Below are 20,215 nucleotides of genomic sequence, written 5' to 3' on the forward strand. Positions count from 1 at the left end.
GAAGTGTCCACACTTCATATTTTTCCCTTTTAATTAAGTGCATCATCTGGGTATTTAAAGTGCACTTTCTCTATTTGGAATTGAACACATTACTCACACTATTTATACTACAAAACGGTAAAGAATAGTGTGCAAGTACGCAACTAGGGGTGCACTGGTTATTTTTTGAGTCTGAACGAGACTTGGAGTGGCACTTTATCTTGTTTGTGAATGAACTGGACAGGAGGGCAAATATACATATTTCTGGAGATTTTTAGACAAGCATGAACTTATTTTGATATTGGTGTCGCCGAATTGTGAATTATTCAATGGTTAGTTCGCAAGGCACTCGCTTGTCGCCACCTACTGACAGAAAACGGATCAGTGAACACATCTTTTTGGTGAACCGATTCAAAAGATTCGCGTTATGATGAATCCAAATCAGCCAGAGAAACTGCAAGGGGTTAACTAGTCGTTTCCTGGTTGGAGGCAAAGGGCGTGTTACTGTCTAGACTCTAGAGGAAGCTGTCAAGCTTGTGTTTTAAAGCAAAAATCGGTTCAGTCACCTACAGCACCTCAGTGGGGTGAATGAGAAGCGGATACGGGACAATAACGTCACTGCTCTCTGTTGCTCCTTTAATATTGCGTAACGCGCGATGCTGATATGCGAACGACCAGCTGATACTTCACAGCTCACGGCGGCCTGATGGAGGGGACGATTGCGGATCTAAAAACATCTTAGCATCGCAGATTGGACACGGAAGGGATCAAACTATATCCAGACGACATATCACCAGCGGTTTGCTGTGCATTGGTAAGGAACATATCATTTCATTTCGCACGGCGCCGCACCGATGGTGATTGTTTATTCGGCACGTTTCGCTTGCGAACAAAACAACGAGACTGTTTTTTCCTCGGTTTATTTACAGCAGAACCGGTTTATTGGCGTATAAAGGAGTAAACAGAGAGGATGGCAGGCCCAGATCCCCCGCAGCAGCAGGTTGAGGAGAACGCCGAGCAGATAGATGACGCCGAGCTGGCGTTTCAAGGCATCAATATGCTGCTCAATAATGGCTTCAAAGAAAGCGACGAACTCTTCAGGAGATACAGGTGCGATTCATTTGCGTCTATGATTATATAATGATCTATATTTTAAAATGGGATTTGTTTGTTTACATAAATGGGAGACAAATTATTTGCCCCCCCCCCCTGTCTTTATCTCTGTTCATTTTCTATTTATATAACCAAAACATGGGACATGCCTCAGTACAATTGAAAACATTGATCTGTGTCATTTATATATAACGTTAGCTACATACGAACTACACACACACACACACACACACACACATATATATATATATATATATATATATATATATATATATATATATATATATATATATATATATACACACACACATATGTGTGTGTGTATATGTATGTATGTATGTGTATATATGTGTATATGAGAGGGAGAAAAATATTTAGATGTATATAGATATGGAAAGAGAGAAAATGTATGTTCTTAGTTAAAGTAAAAACAAATAAATTGTTACTTGAAATAAAGTAAATATTAACTGAAATAAAATAAATATGTAACTTGTTAATAAAATAAAAATGTAACAAGTTTAACTTGATAACTTAAAGGTGCAATATGTAATATTTTTGCAGTAAAATATCCAAAAACCACTAGGCCAGTGTTATATATTTTGTTCACTTGAGTAGTTACAATATCCCAAATGTTTCCAACTATTTGTAAATTGTGAGAAAATTGCAATTTTAACCAAGGCTAAGGGACGTGTGAGGAGTCGCCTGTCAATTGCGTCATACCCACGTTACCCTTCTGTTTTTATTTTGTAGAAACCATGGAAACACCAAAGATGCTTTAATATATTACATGTTTTAATAGACAAGGGAACATCTATTTTGATATATTTATATACAGAAAACTAATTATTGTTATATAGCTCAACACGTTTAGTCTTATTGTTTGAATCTAATTTTCTTGATTTTTTTTTTTGCGAGTACCATGCCTCAGAGAAAAACACTATTTTGTCAAGTAGCTAACATAGCATAATCAGATGCAGCTTTATTTTTAGTAACCGTAATACAGAATTTTCTCCATCATACAATACGTTTTAAAATGAATTGCGTGCCATTTATCAACACAAGCCATCCAGCATTTAATATGATATTCTAAAATTGATCTATCTTACTGCAGTGTGTAACAAGTGTCTCACAGCAGCCACCGAGCGAACGCACAGAGTAACGTTATAACATTTTCAACTCACTCAAATGTATCTAATAAATAACAGAGTTGCATTACCTCATATTCATAACCGGAAAAGCAGAAGCAGCGACGGTGACTCTGTATAATAAAAGTTCTGCTGCTCGTGAGGCGTGTGTTGCACAATTGCTCCAACGGCCTCGTTCAGCTCCCACAACACTCGGTCCTGCTCTGCTTCATACTACAGTAATGTTAATAATCTCATCCATGAACATGATTTCTTCCCGACTGCAATCCCTATTCTTTTGCACCATTTTTTGAGATGGAGACCACATGTCCCAAGATTCCTCTCTAAAACTTGGCATCATCAAGCTACGCCTTTGTTTTGAATAGGCTTCTAGCGACCTCTAGCGGACAAAACTATTACATATTGTACCTTTTAAATAAAAATAAAAATCATTAAAGGTGATAAAGAGAATCTTTTCTTCGACTGAGAAACCAAAGACACTTACTGAGTTTTTGAAATGAGCGCATGCGTAAGAACAACCCCCCCTCCTTTCGAGGGAACGCCTCCCAAAACTCGTGCACGAGTATTGGAACACGAGTGTTTACGACCGGCATTCGCTGTGTCGTGTTAGTGGATTCATTGTGTCGGACTCACCGCAGGTAACTCATAATCTGCAGTTGTTACTCCTGTCTCCTGACAAAAACATTGCATGCGGCGCCTGTAGAGTGTGGAAAGTTACTGGAGCGCGCAGCCACGCGTCTCTCACAAGGAACGTCATGGCAGTGATTGACAAGCCAGAGGGCCGATCGTTTACGCGATGATCGCGTAAACGATTGGCTGATGTTTTTAAGGCCCTACCTCGTGCACAGATGATGTATATTAATATTATTCCTTTCAGTGCACCTAATAAATAGTCTTTTATCAGTTAGTAAAGACAGTAATATTTTATCAATTTCAAGGTTGAAAGGTTGAACAGTAACATCCTCTTTAGCACCTTTAAAAGCTACATAAATCTACCAAAATGGAAAAATATCAAAATAAAAACATTCAAAATATTCAGAAAACCTACTTTTTATGTTACAGAATAATTTATCAAACATATTTAATAGGTCTTACAACAACAATCATTGGATTTGTACCTCTAACGCTTTGAAAAAAATAAGGATACTGCAGCCAGACCTTCTCGTGAGATCATAGACAACTCTTTGTGTACATCAGATAAATGAAATGATGGGTACATAGACGAACGGCTGTTTTCCTGGTCGATGTAGCCCTAGGCATGGGCGCACACTTGCACAATAACATGGATTGATGACATAAACATGTAGATGTGATTAGAAAGATAAAAATAGGAGTCACCTTTTTGAGTGATAAAAGCCTATTTTTTTGTATCTATTTGACTTGTTGCTGATTTGTAGAGGAATTACTGCATTTAAAGCCAAAGTAAATGCAGTTAATAGTAATTCAAATGTTAATGCATTCAATTGAAGAAACGTACATAATTATACGTGAAGCTTGAGGATTTATGTATCAGAAGAAACTGCTATTAAAACATTCTTAAGGATACAGGTAATCATGGATATTAGGTTTAATGCTATTATGAGCTTAGTGCTTTGGCTTTAAATGCAGTAATTCCTTGTTTAATGTGAAAATGAGTAGTGAATGAATGAATGTCTTATGAGTAGGCCTGCACAGAGTTACACATCTTTCACGAAGTTCTACACATCTCTGCCACAATTTATTTACTCAATATTAAATAATAAAATGTATTATATAGTATGTTAATTTAATATTCAATTTAATATATTTATTCAATATTAATTAATAATTAATATTCATTTTTATTTTGCTTTCAGCCACCAACACAAATATATATTGCCCTCAGCTCTATAATGCGTTTTACCATGTTTTTTTTATTTTGTTTTAATAATTCATGTTTTTTTCAGAGGATAAACTTGTTAGTGTGTTGTTTCGTCACCCAAGGCTTGCCATATTCCATGATTCCCTATTCTGTCTGCAGGACCCACAGTCCTCTGATGAGCTTCGGTGCCAGTTTTGTCAGCTTCTTGGTAAGCAAACTCCATTAAATGACTTTTAGGGGCCATTTACACAATGCTGTTTTCAACTGAAATGTAAAACTTTTTATGCATTTTGGATTGGTTTATTTACATGACAGTGTCATTTACATTGAAAACAAAAATGTGCAAGTGTTTGAAAACGTTATCATCTCTGTGTATAGTACAACAACGCAAATTTGTGAAAACGGTGAAGTCATGCACATGTGTATTATGTTTCTTTACAAAGTGACATCGCCATCTACTGACCTGGCATGAATAATACAGCATTTTTTTGTCATTTTCGCTGATCCGCCCTTGTGCGAAAAGGAAAAGAAAAATGTTTCCATTATTAGTACGTCATTGTCGTGTAAACGTACCCTTAGTTATCTTATTTTGTGAGTTGACTCGATATAAAAAAAAATGCAAAACTGCAAAGTCACATTTGTAATCCATTACCGTGACAGCACGTGGACTTTTGAAGCTGGATTAAGCATTCTCTTTCAATGCTCTTTTTTTAAGCTTATTTTTTAGAATACATTACAATCACTCCTAAATTGATCATGTCAACTCCTACATTACGAGCTGCACTTCTTTGCATGCCTGTTTAACCTTTCGCTTCGCAGCCCCCGAAGGTTTCGAGGCTAGTCAGCTTCAGAACAATCTTTTCATACCCTAGATTAATTGGTTTCATTTTAGGTGAGTGACAATTCATCTATATCCAATGGCCAAAGAGCCTAGTATTTTGCTGCCTGTCTTGATTGGTGGACTAGCGTATCGGGGGATGTTACGGTATGCCCGAGGCCCTAGGCAATTGCCTACTCTGCCTATAGGTAGCGCCGGCCCTGCCACTAAGCTAGTTTTACAGCTTACCCTGTATTTATTGGGGCAAGTAGCCTGTTTAACAGAAAGCATGCTGAGAATAACAAAACGAATAGCTGTAGTGGTAACATCCACTGGGCAGCCCAAGGTCATTGTCTTGTTTAATTAGTTTGACATCAACCCATCGTTCCTAGTCCATCTCTGTTATATGACACAGTCAGCAAATGCTCTCATTTGTACTCCAACCGCAGTCCCGTTTCCTGCAGCGCTGCTCTCGTTTCATCCTGGCCATTAATAGGAATGAGAGGAAAGGAAGTAAAATATTGGCAAGAAAATGAGAATATGTTCCTAATTATTTTATTTTATTTATTTATTTATTTATTTATTCTACATTTTTATATTTTTAAAATATAAAAAATATTATTCTTGAAGTGAAATTTTATTTGTATTTATTTTATTGTTTATATTTGATAGGAGAACAGCAAATATTTTTTATTGTTGTATTCTACATTTATATTGAATATTTATTTCTTTGAAGAGAAATTTTATTTAATTTTAGGAATGTAGCAAATAAGTGTCTGTTTTATAAGAGATATATTTTTTTCCCTTTTTTATTTTATTTTGTATGAGAATAGCAAAAACTTAAAAAAAAAAATTGTATTTTTCATTTCATTTTTTTTTTATGAGTATACCAAATATTGTTTGTATTAAATTTTATTTTACATTTTTATTTCCCCCCATTTTAGTTTATTTTAGTTTATTAATGTAATAATGGTAATGTGTGGAATAGTGGAATATATATATAGTATACCGTTTACATAGCATGGAATACCCAAAAGGCTAAACGTTTATTGATGTGTAATGCATACTGTTTCACATTCTATTTTAAAAAAGTAGTAGGCGGTGTTCAGTGTTTACTGTGCAGTATATTGTACAAACGCAGCTCGAGTTTCTCCTCAAGAGTTGAGGAACAGATCTTGTCACAACCTCTTACGTCTAGGCCGGTGCCTCAGGATGTGAATTCTGAGGTCACTTGACTGGTAGTGTACGTCACACTACGGAAAAAAACATCCGTCACGGCTTCCGTTTCACCACGACTTTAAGAAAAGGCTTTTTGTTGGGACTGTCTGTTCTGTATTTTGCATCTGATGATATTACCACTTTTTGTCACGTTTTATGAAGGTCTTCCTGTTATGGAAAGTAAGTGTAACTAGTGAGGGACGTGGAGTAGAACTGCATGATATGACGATTTTTCATGCAGCGCAGGAATGCTTAAAGGTGCCCTAGAATCAAAAATTGAATTTACCTTGGCATAGTTGAATAACAAGAGTTCAGTACATGGAAATGACATACAGTGAGTCTCAAACACCATTGTTTCCTCCTTCTTGTGTAAATCTCATTTGTTTAAAAGACCTCCGAAGAACAGGCGAATCTCAACATAACACCGACTGTTACGTAACAGTCGGGATCATTAATATGTACGCCCCCAATATTTCCAAATGCCAGCCCATGATCAAGGCATTACACAAGGGCAGGCAGTATTAACGTCTGGATCTGTGCACAGCTGAATCACCAGACTAGGTAAGCAAGCAAGAACAATTGCGAAAAATGGCAGATGGAGCAATAATAACTGACATAATCCATGATTACATGATATTTTTAGTGATAATTGTGAATTGTCTTTCTAAATGTTTCGTTAGCATGTTGCTAATGTACTGTTAAATGTGGTTAAAGTTACCATCGTTTCTTACTGTATTCACGGAGATGAGAGCCGTCACTATTTTCATTATTAAACACTTGCAGTCTATAATTCATAAACACATCCTCATTCTTTATAAATCTCTCCAACAGTGTGTAATGTTAGCTTTAGCCATGAAGCACAGCCTCAAACTCATTCAGAATCAAATGTAAACATCCAAATAAATACTTTACTCACATGATCCGATCCATGCATGCAGTATGCTTGACGAACATCTTGTAAAGATCCATTTGAGGGTTATATTAGCTGTGTGAACTTTGTAAATGCACTGTATTATAGTCGAGAGCTCGGGGGCGGGGAGTGCGAGATTTCAAGGGGCTGCAGCCTGAATCGGTGCATAGTTAATGATGCCCCAAAATAGGCAGTTAAAAAAATGAATAAAAAAAAATCTATGGGGTATTTTGAGCTGAAACTTCACAGACACATTCAGGGGACACCTTAGACTTATATTACATCTTGTAAAAACTGGTTCTAGGGCACCTTTAAACACAATAGAGCAGCAAAGAAACATGGATGAATGAGAAGAGTGGGAAGTGCTTGATGACAAGTTATTAAAAGCACAAAAAAATGCAAGAGAATGGAATTCGGGGGGCAGCCCACTGTCTTTGACTTTGAAAACCCCTGTTTTAGAATGGTTCATTCTTTCAAAAAATAGCCACTCAAGTCATGTGTTGAAGATTACTGCAGAAAAACTAAATATTCCAATGTTGTAAAATACTGCAGACCTAATATTCGTGTGATCATAGAACGCCATGATGACATTCGAGGAGGAAAAAATGCAGATGGCCAGCGATGACCTGAGGACTACTGAAAAGCTTTGCGAGAGTGACAACGCCGGCGTCATCGAGACCATCCGCAACAAAATCAAGAAGAGCGTGAGTTTGTTTGTATGAGTGTGTACCAGCAGGAGCGGCTGGAATTTGTTTGCCAGATTCTTCACATTAACATTCTTCACATTTTCATGGTTTTTATCTTGTGCCAGATGGACTCTCAGAGATCAGGAGTGGCGATTGTGGATCGTCTTCAGAGACAGATCATCGTGGCTGACTGCCAGGTTTATCTCGCCGTGCTGTCCTTCGTCAAACAGGAACTCTCAGGTAGACTCTGTTTACGTTTTACCAGCTTGAAACGTCATTTGCATGCCAACATGTAGAGTTGTGTTTTTTTTAGGGGGAGCAGTGGGTTAAACAAGGATAAACAATTTTCAAGCAATAATTTTGTTGTTTTTTTACTTTTTTTTTTTTTTTTTTTTTTTTTTTTTTCTATTGTATATTTTTCTTTAATTTTATAATTTTACTTGGAAATTTAATATTAAGAAAATATTATTTATATTTTTATTTTTTTTATTTAAGTATACACAGATTTGGATTATTTAAAATGATTCAGCTTGTCATCAGAAATATTAAAAAGGCTGAATAATGCTGTAGAACATTACTGTATTTTAGAGTTGTAAACACATTTTCTTTCATTTAATGTTGTAATGACCTGTCACCCCTCAGCATACATCAAAGGAGGCTGGATCCTCCGTAAGGCCTGGAAAATGTACAACAAATGCTACAGTGACATCAGCCAACTGCAGGAAGCCTGCCGGAGACGATCCTCCGACCAGGAGGGGGCGCTGCCCTCTGATCATGCCAACCACAACACCTCAACTGAGAGTGGCGGCCGGGTAACAGAAGAGGTTCTGGATCGCCTGAAGGGTTCGGTCAGCTTCGGCTATGGGCTCTTTCACTTGTGTATTTCGATGGTGCCTCCACACCTGCTCAAAATCGTCAACCTGCTGGGCTTCCCTGGAGACCGTCACCAAGGTCTTGCCTCCTTAGCTTACGCCAGCGAGAGCAAAGATATGAAAGCACCTCTTGCCACGTAAGCCTTTTTTGGGGTGTTTTTCACACCTTAACAATGACAATCCAGCTTTTGATGTGATTTTATGCTTGCTTATTAGCATTTGCTGAAATGTTTTGTGCTTGTATGCCAGAGGAAAATCCCTCGCTCATGATGTGCTGTGGGGTGATGTGTGTTCGTGAACACATGCTGTCACGCTGCTGAACTGGTTTCACACTGGGGTTACATAATTGATGCACTCTGAAAGGTCACAATTAGAGATAAAGGGCATTAGAGGGAAAGGCCATCTGAGCATGTGCAAGCAAATGCTAGCACAGACTCATCTATTACTACTGAACATTAGTATGGCTTTAATAAATAATTGAACAAGAAAACGATTAATTAAAATGTTATCAAAAAGCAGATGATACAGTATTTTCCAGCCCCTGATCATCAGACTTTTAAAATGGGTGAAAATCCCCCCACAGACTTGGAGTTTTCATTAAGTCGTAAAGCAACCACCATCCATAACACTTTAGCAACAGCCTAGCAACCACCCAGAAGATCCTAGCAACTGCCTAGCAACCACCCAGATCAATCTAGCCACCACATAGCAACGCCAAAGCAACAATCTACAACACCCTAACATTATGGCAAATTTTATATAGTCAAACACCATTCAGATCCTAGCAATCACCCAGAACACACTATCAATGACCTAGTAACAACCCAGAACAATCTAGCCACCACAAAGCAACACCCTTGCAACCATCCACAACACTCTATGGCAAATTATGACATTTATGACATTATGACATTATGACAAATTTTGTTCAAACACCATTCAGATCCTACCAACAGACTAGCAACGGCCTAGCAACCACAAAGAACAATCTAGCAACCACATAATGCCCTGGCAATCATCCACAACACCCTAGCATAATGGCAGTAAGACCATCCGTATCACTTTAACATCCACTTAGGAACAGCCTATCAACCACCCAGAACACCTTAACAACCACATCACAATCCCCTGGAAATCATCCACAACACCTTAGAATTATTAGTAGTAAGACCATCCATAACACCTTATCAGCGACCTAGCAGCAGCCTAGCAACCACCCAGAACACCCTAGAAATGGCCTAACAACCTCCCAGAACAATCTAGCTACCACATAGCAGCACCCTGGCAACCATCCACAACCTCCTAGCATTATAAGTTGCAAGGCCATCCATAACCCCTTATCAACCACCTAGCAACCACCCAGAACACCCTAGAAATGGCCTAACAACCTCCCAGAACAATCTAGCTACCACATAGCAACACCCTGGCAACCATCCACAACACCCTAGAAATGGCCTAACAACCTCCCAGAACAATCTAGCTACCACATAGCAGCACCCTGGCAACCATCCACAACCTCCTAGCATTATAAGTTGCAAGGCCATCCATAACCCCTTATCAACCACCTAGCAACCACCCAGAACACCCTAGAAATGGCCTAACAACCTCCCAGAACAATCTAGCTACCACATAGCAGCACCCTGCCAACCATCCACAACCTCCTAGCATTATAAGTTGCAAGGCCATCCATAACCCCTTAGCAACCACCCAGAACACACTAGAAATGGCCTAATAACCTCCCAGAACAATCTAGCTACCACATAGCAACACCCTGGCAACCATCCACAACACCCTAGAAATATGGCAAATTTCGTACAGTCAAACATCATTCAGAATTTTTTCATAAAATTGAAAAAACGAGTTAATTTTGATTTGTTTTAAAGAAGTAAGATTTTATTTTTGATCTACTATTGACTACATTGAACTGAATTATTCCTAACCCTTTTTTCACTTCTCTGCGATGCATTTCTCGGTTGTTCATGGCCAGGGGCTGACAGATTGCGGAGCAGCTCTAATAATAGAGATGAATTTAAGCATACTTAATCCAGCCTGGGACAAAACCCTCCCAATTTGCTCTTCAGATGAATAGATGCAGCTTTTTTAGAATCGATGCTGCTGTAGCATTTGTGCAGTTTGTGCACACCAAATATATTTGCAAACATGTCTAATAAACATCCAAACTGTGTTATTATATGTATTTTCACTTCTTTTCTCATGTTATCTCTCTCAGTTTGGCCCTCTTGTGGTACCACACTGTGGTGCAGCCCTTCTTTGCGCTGGACGGCGCTGACTCGCGAGCCGGGCTCCTGGAGGCTAAAGCCATTCTGCAGAAGAAGGCAATGGTCTACCCAAACTCCTCTCTCTTTATCTTCTTTAAAGGACGGGTGCAGAGATTAGAGGTGGGCATTTAGGGCTTTCGTATCACGGTTTCATCAAAGCAGATGCTTGGTGCTTGATAATTGATTGGCGTGATTAAATAATTCAAATAATAGTGCGGTTTATTCTTCCATGATATTTAATTACTATGCGATCACCACAGTTACTTTCCTTTAGTGGGTGTGTTGGATGCAATGGAAGGCATCCAAAGCCAACCATTAATTTTAAACGTCTTTAATACAAAGAGAAAAACAAATGTCCTTTTGATACTAGATGATAGTGTTTCATGCGTCACGAGTTAAATCAGAGCACAGGAACATGGTCTAAAAAAATGTGAAGAAAATTGAATAAAAGGAAATCAAGTCAACATAATATTATGTTTATTTACTATAATTAAGTGCTATAAACATTAGTGCTGTCAAATCGATTGATCGCATCTAACGTAAATTTGTAAATCATTTTTGTAAAAAATATATTGATAAGAGAGCTTTTTTTCTTTTCTATTTTCAGTGCCAAATCAACAGTGCGCTGGCATCATTTCAGGATGCTCTGGAGTTCGCCTCAGACCAAAGAGAGATTCAACATGTGTGCCTCTATGAAATTGGTACAAATTTATAGTTCTCTTTTTAGTAGGAACAGAATCGGTGCTTGCAAAGTATAGTCGTTTATTAAATAATTTGATGGAATCTCGGCCTGCACTTAAGGGTGTGTTAATAATTCAGTGTTTTACGTATTGTTCTGTATTTGCAGGCTGGTGCAGCATGATAGAGATGAACTTTGAAGATGCCTTCAGGTCTTTTGAGCGACTGAAGAATGAATCCCGATGGTCGCAGTGTTACTATGCTTACCTCACTGGAGGTCAGATTATGTTCTCTGTCAAACTCTCTCGTACGTCTCTTTAAAATAACCGTTTTAATGAAAGCTTTTACGTCTCAACCCAAAGTATGTCAGGGGGCTTCTGGTGATCTAGAGGGAGCCAAAGCTGTTTTTCGAGATGTCCAGAAGCTTTTTAAACGCAAGAACAATCAGATTGAGCAGTTTGCACTGAAAAGAGTGAGTTATTTTCTGATGTATCAACCATTTTTCAATAATTTATTAACTAGATTTTTTTTATTATTAACGTTAAAAAAAATTAATTCATAATAAACTCATAATTACTATAAATTGTATATAAAATTTGTAATTATTGTAATTTGTAATATACAAATAATTATTTTATATTAAATTAATTATACTTGTGTAAATATATTGAATGTATAAACTGTTTTATGTATTTAATTAGAAAATACTATATAATAACTAATTTTTTTACAGTTACAGTTCGTTTTAGTGTGTGTGTGTATATATATATATATATATATATATATATATATATATATATATATATATATATATATATATATATATATATATTGAATGTTTAAACCATTTTATGTATGTATTGGTTTGTTTTATATAGTATTTTACTAATAATTTATTTTGTACAATAATTATACAACAACTATACAACAATAACTATAATTTATAAATATTACATTTCACACTATCTCTCTAATACATATAAAAATATATATATGCTTGCAAATATGCGTATACAGGTGCATCTCAATAAATTATATCATGAAAAAGTTATTTTTTTTTTCTGTAATTTAATTTCAAAAAGAAAAACTTAATATATTCTAGATTTATTAGACATAAAGTAAAATATTTCCAGACTTTTTTGTTTTAATTTTGATGATTACAGCTTGCTGCTCATCAAAATAAAATAAAAAATCAGTATCTCAAATTATTAGAATATTTAATTTCAAGCTCTATTAAATTACAATTCTCAGGGTATAAATACTGGGTTTAGGTCAGTAATCCCAACAGCAGTCATGGGGAAGTCTGCTGACTTGACAGTTGTCCAGAAGACGATCATCAAGACCCTCTACAATGAGGGTAAGCCACAGAGGGTCATTGCTGAAAGAGCTGCCTGTTTGCAGAGTGCTGTGCCAAAGCATATTCATGGAAAGTTGACTGGAAGGAAAAAGTGTGGTAGGAAAAGGTGTACAAGTGAAAGGAATGGCTTGAGAAGATTGTCAGGCAAAGCCGATTTAAGAACTTAGGAGAGCTTCAAAAGGAGTGGACTGAAGCTGGAGTCAGTGCATCAAGAGTCACCACACACAGACGTCTTCAGGAAATGGGCTACAACTGTCACATTCCACGTACCAAGCCACTTCTGAACCAAAGACAACGTCAGAAGCGTCTTACCTGGGCTAAGGAGGAAAAGAACTGGACTGTTGCTCAGTGGTCCAAAGTCCTCTTTTCAGATGAAAGTAAATTTTGCATTTTATTTGGAAATCAAGGTCCCAGAGTCTGGAGGAAGAGAGGAGAGGCACAGAAACCATGTTGCTTGAAGTCCAGTGTGAAGTTTCCACAGTCAGTGATGATTTGGGCTGCCATGTCATCTGCTGGTGTTGGTCCACTGTGTTTTCTGAAGTCCACAGTCAACGCAGCCATCTACCAGGACATTTTAGAGCACTTCATGCTTCCTTCTGCTGACAAGCTTTATGGAGATACTGATTTCATTTTCCAGCAGGATTTGGCACCTGCCCACACTGCCAAAGGAACCAAAAGCTGGTTCAATGACCATGGATGTGCTTGATTGGCCAGCAAACTCGCCTGACCTGAACCCCATAGAGAATCTATTGTCAAGAGGAAGATGAGATACACCAGACCCAACAACGCAGATGACCTGAAGGCCACTATCAGAGCCACCTGGGCTTCCATTACACCTGAGCAGTGCCACAGACTGATCGACTCCATGCCACGCCGCATTGATGCAGCAATTCATGCAAAAGGAGGCCCAACCAAGTATTGAGTGCATAGAAATCAACATACTTTTCAGAAGCCTGACATTTCTGTTTAAAATATCCTTTTTTTTATTGATCTTATGAAGTATTCTAATTTTTGAGATAGTGAATTGGTGGGTTTTTGTTAAATGTGAGACAAAATCTTCACAATTAAAAGAACCAAAGACTTAAAGGTCCCATTTTTCGTGTTTTTTTTTAAGCTTATAGATGATTGAAGTTTATAGTGTGCAATATAACATGTGTTCATGTTTCGCGTGTAAAAAAACACAGTATTTTTCACATAATTTACTTATCTGTATACCGCTGTTTCCACTGTCATAAAAACGGCTGATGACTTCCTTGTTCTATGAAGTCCCTCCTTCAGAAATACGTAACGAGTTCTGATTGTGCCAGCGGTTCCTGTGTTGTGATTCGACAGCAGTTTAGCGCATCTTGCCCGGAAAGGTCACGCCTCTTACCATAACGTGGAGATGCACGCGCTCAGTGTTATTGTAAACATGTCTTTAATTTTACCCTATCAATTTGAGCCGGAATCAGACCCGGTGATTGGACTGCGGGATGAAAATAACAGCGTTTCGACGACATGGCAACAAACACACTATACAAACGCAACTCCTGTGTATTCCTGTGGGCGGAGGTTAGTCAAAAAACTGTTTTAGTGACGTCATTAAAGAAGGAAGTAGAGGGATGTAGTCCAAACTGGCCGTTCGATGTAGGCGACTTCTGTTAAATAAAATATCTCGCTTGGCATTGAACTTTGAGCTTTAAAATTTTACAGATTTTATTTATACTCTAACAACAACATTACACACTAACTAAAGTTTGAAACATGGGATCACGAAGAACGGGACCTTTAAAGTACTTCAGTCTGTGTGCATTGACTTTATTTAATACACGAGTTCCACAATTTGAGTTGAATTACTGAAATAAATGAACTTTTCCACGATATTCTAATTTGAGATGCACCTGTATATGTAATTGTTGAAAAAAGTTTTTACTAAATAGTTATGAATTTTTAATTTTTGTTGTATGTATGTGTGTAAAATATATATATATATATATATATATATATATATATATATATATATATATATATATATATATATATATATATATATATATATATATTTCAATTTTTTTTTTCAAGTTTCAGCTTATATAAAAACTTAAACTCATAACTAATTATTTTTATATTAATAATTATGTCAGTATTGTATAAACCAGTTTTATTTTTATTTTATTTTATTATTAGTTATTTCTAAACCCGTTCTTTTTGTCTCACTAGGCAGAGAGACTGAGGAAAGTCCCCCTTACACGAGAGCTGTGCATTCTGGGTGTTGTGGAGGTGCTATACTTATGGAAAGCTCTTCCAAACTGCTCTTCCTCCAAACTCCAGCTTATGAACCAAGGTAAAGAGCACCATGACTTGCAGCGAGATGAAATGCATCCTGTCAGTCAGCTCTGAGCGCCTCTCTTCCCTCATTATAACCCTGATCTTGATGCTGTATTCAGTGCTACAGGGGCTGGATGACCAGTCAAGTCTGGGCCTCAAACACCTGCTTCTTGGTGCTATTCAGAAATGTCTTGGAAATATTAAAGATGCTGTTCAGGTTTGTTCAATCTCATCAGGTTTGTTGTTACTCATTGTGCATGCAAACTAAGGCCATTTACCTATCAAAGTCTTAAAGGTACAGTAACAGAACAGACATTTGATTCTGAGGATCAGTGAAAATGTCTTAAAATAGTTTCTTGGTCCCCAAAAACGGTTTACAAACAGATTTCAGGGGACAAATGTTACAAAATGCAGAAGATGGCACCTTTAAAAACATGTTTCAGATTGATCTGGCACAGTTTTAATCTTGTTTATCCGCTCACGTACAGTGCTTAATACTGATTTGGGTTCATTTTGTTCTTAGTCATTCCAGCTGGCAGCACAGGATGAATACGGCCGTCTGAATAACAGCTACGTGCAGCCATATTCCTGCTATGAGCTGGGCTGCGTGTTACTGGCTAAACCTGAGGTAAATGACATTCAGAATCACTTGATTCTCAATTTGAAGGCACTATATTTAAGTATTTCTTCTATTTCTAAATACTCTTAATATTCTTTTCTGCCCTAAGACTCTGAGTAAAGGAAGATCATTACTGCTTCAGGCCAAGGTGAGACCACAACTGTCATCGATTTTAGTATCTTGAATACGTCAGTAAATTGAGTTCAGTTGATGACTACCTTTGCTTGCAGGAGAACTACACCGGGTACGACTTCGAGAACAGACTGCATGTCCGTATCCATTCGGCCCTCGCCTCCATAAAGGAAGTGGTCCCTCACTGACCCCGTCCGACCTCCAAGTGCACCGTACTTCGACCGCTCCTGTCCAGCACTTTTCGAAATGAAAGCCATTTGAAGTAATCATGCTTTTCTGGAGGGAGAAACTGAAAGTCAGCGGACTTTAGCTGACAGAGGCCAATATTTTTCCGCCTAGTATTGAATCACTGTTCATGTAGCTGTTGATCCCAACGTTATCGAATTTTCACGTTCACATTTACACCCACATCATAGTGCAGATACACAGATTTTGTGTGTTCAGGATTGATCGGAAGTGCAGAAAAACATAACTCTCACAAAGAAACACGATAAATAGAGTAGACCAACTGGTCTACTGGTTAGATCCTTTCCCATAGCTTGCGCTATCATACAAATTACATTAGCATGGGATAGAACATAGATAACATTAACACATAAAAATGAAAAATGTATTGTGTAACGCTTTAACCCTTTAATAAATAAGAGTATCCAACCTTACCTGTATGTTAAATCAAGATTGTATGCACCATTGTGAAGTTGAGTGATCGACCGATATGAGACTGAAATGGCCAGTGCTCTGATTTTACGTAAATGTTGAATTATTTTAATTTATTATTTTTTAGCCCAATTTGATTAAAATCTAAAAACTGATTTTACATTATTGTACTACTGGTTTGGACTGGTTTTCTACTAGTTTGGAATAATTAAGATTTTAGTTTTAATGCATTTGAAAGAAGATTTATTACGTTTTGAAATAATTCTTTTCCATTTGAATACATTTAAAAATGTAATTTATTCCTGTGATGCAAAGCTGAATTTTCAGCATCATTACTCCAGTCTTCAGTGTCACATGATCCATCAGAAATCATTCTAATATGATGATTTGGTTCTCAATTATCAATTATAATTGGTACTCAAATATTAATAATGGTATCAATGTTGAAAAAGGTTTCCACAAAAATATTAAGCGTTTTTTTTTTTTTTTTTTTTTTTTTTTTTTTTTCCAACATTGATAATGACAAGAAATGTTTGCAGCATATCATCATATTAGAATGATTTCTGAAGGATCATGTGACATTGAAGACTGAAGTAATGATGCTGAAAATTCAGCTTTGATCATGGGAATAAATAACATTTCAAAATATATTAAAACAGAAAATAGTTATTATAAATTGTAATATTTCACAATATTGCTGTTTTACTGTATTTTTATAAGATAAAATGCAGCCTTGGTAAAAGAGACTTTTACATTAAAACATTAAAAAATATAAATTTATTTGAAACATTTGACCGGTGGTTGTGTGAGTGTGCGTGTTAAATAAATAATAAATAAATAAATACAATAAATCCCCCTGCCCCCAAGCAGGCCAGAATGGTCTAATATTTTTTGGTTGAATCAGTCTGGCTGATATATCGGTTTGTCACTGATCTAGTTGAAGACACTTTTACAGGTTAAAATGCATTGCATTCAAAGTAGCCTGTTTTCATTGTATTTATAGCAAGGTTTTTAACACTAGGGTTGATGATTACAAAGGGGTCAAAAGGTCTAAAGTATGTCAGGGGTCCTCTGGTGATGCTAGAACATAAATTTGACTAATTTCATCTCATCTGTTCCTCTGTGTATTAAGTTTGAGAACAGCAGCATCTTTGCCATAACTTATGTTCTCTTGTCCAGACATTTTCTGAAGTGCACCCATGCACAAATACCAGAGGAGGTCAATTGATTTTGGACCTTGTTTTTGACAAGCCGTATGTTGTATTTGTTTGTTTTTTTGTGCCAGATGTTCTGTAATAATATTCTTGGCCCAAGCTTCTTATTTGTAGACTTTTAACAGCACATCAGTATCTCCTTTTGATGATGTCACCTCTAAATAACTTGAAATTATTTTGAGTCGGTGTATATATTGTGAAATTGTTGTGAAATTTGCACCTTCTTATTTTCTTGGCCCCGTAGATGTAATATGTCTGTCCCACCAGTGGGCTTTATTCACTACTGTACATGATTCTCTATAAAAAAAAAAAGCCACTCTGGTCTCCCTCTCGGTAACTCGATCTGAAGCTCAAAACATGTCTTCACTGTGAAATGTGTCAATATTGGATGTTCAGGGTATTTATACCTTGTGAGGACAATAGATTTAGGAAATTTCAGTAATAAAATAACAAAACTTGCCATCAAACACTGTACGTGTGTTCAATGTGTTCCATGATTTCATTGAATTATGATGTTCGAGGCACGAGTTTGCAGAGCTCAAATGATATGTTCTACTCCAATTCTATTTTCCTGAAACCTTTTTTTTTTTTCAGCTATTATTCAACTTTCATAATGACTTTACTGACACATTAGTTAAAAAATTAAAAGATTTATTGAAATAAACATAAATAGACCTGAAACACAAACAATCTTACCAAAGTCTTTTCTAAGTTATCCTGAAGACTTTGATAAGATTTGTTTGTGTTTGATCAGGGTTGGGACTGTGTAGAGGGGGCCTGGAGGACCTATAAGGGTCTTCCCTTGGGGGCCTGGTCCTGGAACGAGATTTCTACTGGCCCTCCCACCACACACAACCCACCTCTCACTCATCACCCTGGAATTTGCAATAATGCAGTGACCAGTACAGGGAGTCCAGCCTTGAAACACCATTCATTGTCAATACTGTGGATAATCCTTTTTTTTACCCTAAACAGGCAATGTAACCTGGGAGTTACATACTTTTCAAAATGCGGTAACAGCATAAGCAACATATAACTTAATTTCCTTTTTCAACATCTTAAGACAATGCTCACAATATTAGCAGTTGTTTTGCATTTTTTTCTGAAAAAAAGTAAGATTAATATATATTTACTTTTCGCAAAATCTGAATGTCCTGCACCAATGGCGGCCATGTTGGATCACAGAAAACTTGTAACAAATCATGTGACCAGCATACTCAAGACAGACCAGATTATGATAAATGAAAAAATCTTTCTTATGCCCCAAACAAGACAATAAAAACTATGTAACATGGTTCACTCGCCTGTTTTAGGGTTAATCAGTCAAACGGATTTCTGCGATTCAGTCTGATTCGTTAGGACAGTTCACTCACGCACTCGAATCGCTTTGCAGTGTTTGTTTTTTTTCTTTTTTTTTTCTCACACATAAATATTAACAGGACATTTTCTGGATGAGGTGGATATTTACCTACAATCCATTTTAGGAAACAAAACTTGCAAATGTCTTCTATTGTTAGTCTATGTTTCCATCCAAAGTTGCGAATCTATCTTGTGCTGAAAATTGGAATATCGTATAAAACATTTGCGAATAAAGCACTGGTTCCATTTAGTGAGTCGAACAGCACAAAATCATCACTTCCTGATAAACTGGCGCTAAATATCAATAATGGCGCTTTTTCCAATACATACAGTACGGTAGGCTTACTTAAAGGTGCCGTAGAATGTCTTTTTAAAAGATGTAATATAAGTCTAAGGTGTCCCCTGAATGTGTCTGTGAAGTTTGAGCTCAAAATACCCCATAGATTTTTTTAAATTAATTTTTTAACTGCCTATTTTGGGGCATCATTAAATATGAGCTGATTCATGCTGCGGCCCCTTTAAATTCTCGTGCTCTCCGCCCCCCGAGTTCGCGCTTGCCTTAAACAGCATAAACAAAGTTCACACAGCTAATATAACCCTGAAAATGGATCTTTACAAAGTGTTCGTCATGCAGCATGTCTAATCGCGTAAGTATGGGATTTATTTGGATGTTTACATTCGATTCTGAATGAGTTTGATAGTGTTCCGTGGCTAAAACTAACATTACACACTGTTGGAGAGATTTATAAAGAATGAAGTTGTGTTCATGAATTATACAGACTGCAAGTGTTTAAAAATGAAAATAAGGACAGTCTTGTCTCTGTGAATACAGTAAGAAACTATGGTAACTTTAACCACATTTAACAGTACATTAGCAACATGCTAATGAAACATTTAGAAAGACAATTTACAAATATCAGTAAAAATATCATGTCAGTTATCGCTCCATCTGCCATTTTTCGCTATTGCTCTTGCTTGCTTACCTAGCATGATGATTCAGCTGTGCACAGATCTAGATGTTAATACTCCCTGC

The 20,215-nt window shown here is 36.9% G+C and overlaps 1 protein-coding gene across 2 annotated transcripts; it reads left to right on the forward strand.

Moving 5' to 3' along the window:
* The first annotated feature begins 430 nt into the window (after positions 1–430).
* ttc39c (tetratricopeptide repeat domain 39C) lies at positions 431–18,290 on the forward strand. 2 transcript variants are annotated; one of them, XM_048164494.1, is made up of 15 exons: positions 431–793; positions 912–1,089; positions 4,237–4,285; positions 7,598–7,726; positions 7,834–7,948; positions 8,351–8,717; positions 10,811–10,979; positions 11,467–11,560; positions 11,707–11,814; positions 11,900–12,009; positions 15,094–15,217; positions 15,321–15,418; positions 15,725–15,829; positions 15,930–15,968; positions 16,051–18,290. In XM_048164494.1, the coding sequence occupies exons 2-15, from the start codon at positions 950–952 to the stop codon at positions 16,138–16,140; spliced, it is 1,737 nt and encodes a 578-aa protein (XP_048020451.1). In that variant the 5' UTR covers positions 431–793; positions 912–949; the 3' UTR covers positions 16,141–18,290. The 2 variants fall into 2 exon arrangements, with proteins under 2 accessions (XP_048020451.1, XP_048020444.1); XM_048164487.1 differs by having other exon boundaries at positions 432–793; positions 909–1,089.
* The last annotated feature ends 1,925 nt before the right edge of the window (positions 18,291–20,215 follow it).

This window comes from Megalobrama amblycephala, linkage group LG2 (genome assembly GCF_018812025.1).
Source record: "Megalobrama amblycephala isolate DHTTF-2021 linkage group LG2, ASM1881202v1, whole genome shotgun sequence".
In the NCBI taxonomy this organism is placed as follows: domain Eukaryota; kingdom Metazoa; phylum Chordata; class Actinopteri; order Cypriniformes; family Xenocyprididae; genus Megalobrama; species Megalobrama amblycephala.